This window comes from Spinacia oleracea, chromosome 6 (genome assembly GCF_020520425.1).
Source record: "Spinacia oleracea cultivar Varoflay chromosome 6, BTI_SOV_V1, whole genome shotgun sequence".
Classification (NCBI taxonomy): domain Eukaryota; kingdom Viridiplantae; phylum Streptophyta; class Magnoliopsida; order Caryophyllales; family Amaranthaceae; genus Spinacia; species Spinacia oleracea.
Genome location: NC_079492.1, coordinates 111,891,978 through 111,897,944, shown reverse-complemented (window position 1 = coordinate 111,897,944; position 5,967 = coordinate 111,891,978). Strand labels below are relative to the sequence as shown.

The window sequence follows — 5,967 nt, the reverse complement described above, 5'->3', positions numbered from 1 at the left end:
TTAAAAACTTAAAACATATATACAAATGGGGGGGGGGGGGGGGGAGGGGATTATACTATTTTGAGATTGAGGCTATCACGAATGATTTATTTTCAGGGATGAAGAAGCTATGCTGACCTAAAAATTATACTCACAAGCCAGAATGATTATCACCCGGAATCTACACTACAACAAACTAATAACCGACCTTACATATCATATGGAAAAATGGTAGCTGCAAAGAGATCATTGACTTCTTGGACTCTACCGAGATCTCACAACTTTATGAGAATAACTGGGTACGACCTCTAAGAATAGTACTTTCATGAAAAAAATTGTTACACTTTCAAATTAGGATGTCTTTTAAGCAAAAAGCTTGTAATGTGGAACAGAGATGAAGGCCAAAATATAATCATAACGGGAAGACCAGAACTCGTCATCAAAACATGATTTGGAATAAAGCAAGGGAAGTTAAGCCAAACCAATGAGTCAGTGACAACAACTGTACACTACCTCACTAAGTCTATATACAGGAAAATCTAGCAGAGGATGCGCATAGAAAATAGTTGCATTGTTACATTGATTTATTTTGTCAGTGTCTCTCACATACTCCTACCATGTTAGGCCTAGCTACAGTGACTGGACAAACGAATTGAACAAACAAATTAAACAAACCGTAAAAAAAAATTGAACAAACCCTAAAAACGAATTGAACAAACGAATTGAATCCTAAAAACGAATTGAAAAAATGAATTGAAGAAACGAATTGAACAAACCCTAAAAAAGAATTGAACAAACGCAAAGAACCCTAAAAACGAATTGAAAAACCCTAATTCTTAAAACAAAAATCAGGTAAACGAATCGAGCAAACCTAAAAGAGGGGACAGGTAGCCGCGGCGAAGAGGTTGACGGAAAATAGGACGCGAGCAACTTTCTTTCTTGAAACCACCGGCGCGAGCAAGCTAAGTTTTTCCTTGGAACCAACGGCCGAGCAAGCTAATAGGTGGCCTCTGGCGAGGAGGCTAGAACCACCGACGAAGAAGCTAGATTGACGATGAAGGGAAAGGGTTTTTTTTTGAGGGGATGACGCAGGGAAAGTTAAGGGAGAAGAAGGGAGTTGAGCGTGAGAGATGCTTAATTTGTTTTGAATTAGTTTCAACGAATATTGCAGCGAATTTTTTTTTACCCGGGTTATTGCAGGGGGCTTTAACAAGTACGCTGCAACAAAAACGAGCTATTGCAGGGGGCTTTTAAAATGTACGCTGCAACAAACTTTTTTGCAGGGAACAATTAAATTGTACGCTGCAATAACCCTTTAAAGGGTTTGACCCGCGTTGACCGACTGGTTGTTGAAGCGTATTAACACATGTACGCTGCAACAAGGGGGTTGCAACAGGGGTTTTTTCTACTAGTGATAGGTCCTACAAATTCTTTCTATCACTCTGATAACCTTTTTTGGGAGCATAAATATTTGGCTCCAGTAGGTTTGAAGGCTAAACAAGATCACCTTAACCAACTGTAACCTTCCAGCATAGGACAATTTCTTAGCAACCCAAGAAGAAACTCTAGAGTAGAACTTATCAATGAGAGGTTTACACTGGTTAATGGTTAGTTTGGAACTAGAAAGTGGAACTCCTAAGTATTTAAAAGGAAGACTGCCTTTAGAAATACCAAGAGATACCATAATTGCATCTTATTCCCATTGAGGCACACCAGAAAAATAGATCTCAGTCTTCTCCATATTAGCTTCCAATCCAGAAGCTTGAGAGAAACAGGAAAAAGCTTTAAACATAAGCTGCAGGGAGATAATGTCACCTCTAGCAAAAAGCAACAAATCATCTGCAAACATGAGATGAGTGAGCTTGACCTTCTCACATTTAGGATGATAGTTGAAATCAGGATTGGTAGCCAAGTTCTTCATACATCTACTTAGATACTCCATGCATATGGCAAATAAGAAAGGAGAGAGAGGGTCCCCTTGTCTAAGGCCTTTCTTTGCAGGAAAAGGCAGCATAGGTTTGCCATTAACAAGAATTGAATAGCTCACAGAAGTAACACAGGAGTGCACCCACTGAATAAACTGCCCAGGGAAGCCAAGCTCCTGTAACACCATGAAGAGAAAAGGCCATTCAACAAAATCATATGCCTTTCTCAAATCTACCTTAACCATACACCTAGGGGACATATGAGCCCTATTATACCCCCTAATCAGCTCAGTTGCAACAATAATGTTATCAGAAATGTTTCTGCCTGGCACAAAACCTGCTTGATATTCAGAAACCACTTCAGACACCACCCTTTGAAGCCTAGCAGTCAAGATTTTAGAAATAATCTTGTACATGGTAGAGCAACAAGCAATGGGCCTAAACTGAGCAACTGAAGTAGGACAAGGGACCTTAGGGACCAAAGTCACTGCAGTACAGTTAAACTTGCCATACAGAAAACCAGAATCAAAGAAATCCATCACTGCTCTATACATATCATGTTTTATAATAGGCCAACTTTTCTTAAAAAAGAAAGAGTTAAATCCATCCATACCTGGGGCTTTGGAAGAGTCAATGCTAGCCAATGCATCATCAATTTCACCTACAGTAACAGGCAAGCATAGCAAAGCTCTAGAATCAGAAGATAAGACATTTCTATTTCTAATAATAGGCACATCCAAACCAGGCAGAGAAGAAGCAGCTGACCCCAGAAGCTGTTTATAGAATTCAATGATCTTGGAATGAATCTCAGTAAGCTCAGTGATCTCCACTCCCCCATCTCCATGAAGCAGATGCACTTTATTAATACAGAATCTCTCTTTCATAGCAGAGTAAAAGAACTGGTGGTTAGAATCTCCCACTTTAACCCACTGAACCCTAGACTTCTGCTTAAGAGCTTGTTCTTCAATAGCCAACCACTTTCTGAGATTGCAGATGAGCTCTTTTTCAGTAATAAGCAAGTGAGGACTGTTACCACTCCTCATCTAAGTTTGCAAATTGTCTAACTCACTTCTATAATACTCAATTTTCTCAACTATGTGAGAAAACTCCTCCATATGTAATGCCTTTAGCTTGTGCTTAACTCTATTCAGCTTAATCCAGATTTGAGCCATTGGTCTACCCCTATCCTCTCTATTCCAACACTCACCCACAATACTCTCAAAAGAGGAGTGATCTGCTAAATAGTTCAAAAATTTGAAAGGTCTCCCACCAGAAGAAGGGTTAGTAATGCAAGGAATGATAATAGGAGAATGATCAGATAAGGAAGGATTCAAGTATTTAGTAGACAACTCAGAAAAAGAGTCCATCCACTTCATGTTTTCAAATGCCCTGTCAATCCTACTCCATACTCTAGGATCATCTGTACCCTTGCTAGACCAAGAAAAAAACCAACCAGTGCTATGCAGTTCATTTAGGTCACAATCTGAAATACATTGAAGAAAATCCCTAGTTTCTGCATTACTCATAGCATTACCATTAATTCTATCCCCAGAATAAAGAATAGAATTGAAGTCACCAGCAACCAGCCAAGGACTAGCTGAACTGCTAATACTAAGGTGGTTCAACTCATCCCACAAAGCTTGCCTATGCCCTACACTATACAAGCCATAAACAGCAGTAAAGAAAGAAGAAAATCTATGGTCCTTAGTGTGAATCCAACAATGAACATTTTGAGAGGAACTACTGAGAATCTGTAGGTCCACACCAGCAGTCTTCCAACCAACCCAAATTCTACCTTTTGGAGAGTGAGGATAGTTGCAGAACCAAGTCCAAGCCCCCCCAAATCTCTTCTGAACCTTCTCCTTATTTCCAAGCCTTACTCTTGTTTCTAATAAAGCTACTACATGAATACTATGATTATTAAGGAACCTCCTAACTTCATTAGCTTTAAGAGGCTCATTAAGCCCTCTTATGTTCCAAGTACAGATATTCATGGATTAGGAGGATCTTTTCCAGAACCAACTACCCCACTCCCATTCTCATCTCCCTCACAATCAGATAAGTCCTCATCAGACTCTTGTTCCAACACAGCAAAGGAGTTCTCTACTCCCACAGCTGTACCACCTCCCTTGCTCTGAGTCTTCCTGGTAACAACCTTCCATCCAGTGTTTGAGTCTGGAGTAGGAAGATCTTGATTACCAGGAGTGACAACTTGAGCAGCAGCAGTAACAGGGTTCACTGGTTGAACCTTCTTTGGCACCCAAACTCTCTTTGGTTTCACAACATGCTTAGGTTTCACATGAGCTGTCTTAGCACAATCATGACCCACCTTGTTGCAAGACTTACAAAAGGGGGGAGTCCAATCATAAACAACCTGCTGTTTCATCATTTTACCTAGCTCATCTTCTATCCAGACACAATCAGGAAATGCCAAAGTGACATCCATTTCGATTAATACCCTAGCAAAAGAGATTCTGCCCTGTCTAGTTGTGCAAGCATCAGCAAATAAAGGAACACCCAAGCTGCTACCTATCCTACTCAAAGAGTCAGAACTCCAACAATTGAGAGGAAGATTAGGAAACTTCACCCAAATGGGAATCACCCTAAGAATTTCTTCACATAAATCAAAGTTAGCCTTCCATGGCTTAATAATCATGGCCTTGCCAAAGAAAAGGTGAGGACCATATGCTAACACTGCATTCTTATCATCCATAGACATGAATTTCACCACAAAATATCCATCATCATGAAGGAAAATCTTAGGCATGCTCACATAGGACCAATTTGCAGCAACATACTTAGACAAAGAAGCTATAGTAGGAGTATATCCTACAACATACAACACAATATATTGCTGCCATTTCTCATTCAATTTATCCAATTCTGAGGGTTGCAACTTAATCACTTTCTTTCCATCCTTAATAACAGGAGCAATAAAAGAGAGAGGAACTCCTTTACCTGCAAGTTTCGACCCTGCAACAACAGAGGACCACGACGGAGACTTCTCAGGTTGTTCCATCTCCAATCTCCGATTAACCGGAGCATGCTGACCAGAAGCCCTCTGATACTCCGCAATCACTTCAAGCAACTCACGAGTGACAGGTCCAGTACTAGGATGAGGAAGGAATTTTGGATCTATAGTAGAGGTATCAACAATCTCCTCCCCTCTAGATTGATTCTCAATACGACGTTCAAGAGAGAGAGCTACTCTCCTTATGCGTGCCGCTGTTGTCTCCTGCAACATCTCCATAGAAGAAGCAGCTTGAAACCCAGTTGAAGGGGGAAACCCAAAATTCAACCCAGAGGTCGAGTTCAGACCCCCAACCCCTCTCATGGCATTATTCGACCGATTTTGATTACCAGAAGAAGATGGCAAACCTTCCTGATTAGTTTTGTTAGTGTGAAGCTTCTTCCTCTCTCCCATTAATGGCGAACGGTTCACGTTAGCTGAACACCCTAAACGTGCGCCGAGAGCATTTCTTGAGAGAGAAGAAAACTTGAATTATTTATGAAGTAATTAAGATAGGCAGGATTATGGGATGAATATATTTATTCCTTTGCACTTGTTTCTCAATCATGTCTCCCCTTTTCTCGAAATTTCAACTGAAGTTCTTCCTCTTAACATACATTGTTGTTTCTTCTCTATCTTCTTCTGTTCTTCTTTAGCAATACATAGTTTCCTTTTCTTCGTTTTGAAGTTTTTTTTATAGTTCCTTGATTCAATTTTTTATGAACTTACGTTTATGATGTAAGTTCCCTAGTGAATCGTTAAAGAACTTGATAATTTTGAAAGAAAATTTCTTGAGATACTGACAACTTCATTTACATTTCAACATGGAAACTTAACTGCTTGTAGGAACTTCTTATCCCTTCTACAGCTCTCCTTTTATTCCCCTCCTTTTTTTTATTTTTCTCCTATCTCCCTTTTTTCTCCTCTCCTTTAATTTTTCCTTTCTGAATTATACATGACAACTCTATTTATCACCTTTCTCATTAGTTCCCCTAAACAATTGCTGCATCATTTAAGTGACAAAGGTGGAATATTTTAGTAGAGGATTTTTAT

The 5,967-nt window shown here is 39.7% G+C and overlaps 1 protein-coding gene across 1 annotated transcript; it reads right to left on the bottom strand.

The window, feature by feature from the left end:
- Positions 1–2,947: 2,947 nt before the first annotated feature.
- On the bottom strand, positions 2,948–3,898 carry LOC130463484 (uncharacterized). Its single transcript, XM_056832624.1, has one exon. It carries the CDS (start codon positions 3,896–3,898, stop codon positions 2,948–2,950), a length of 951 nt encoding a protein of 316 aa, XP_056688602.1.
- Between the last annotated feature and the right edge of the window lie 2,069 nt (positions 3,899–5,967).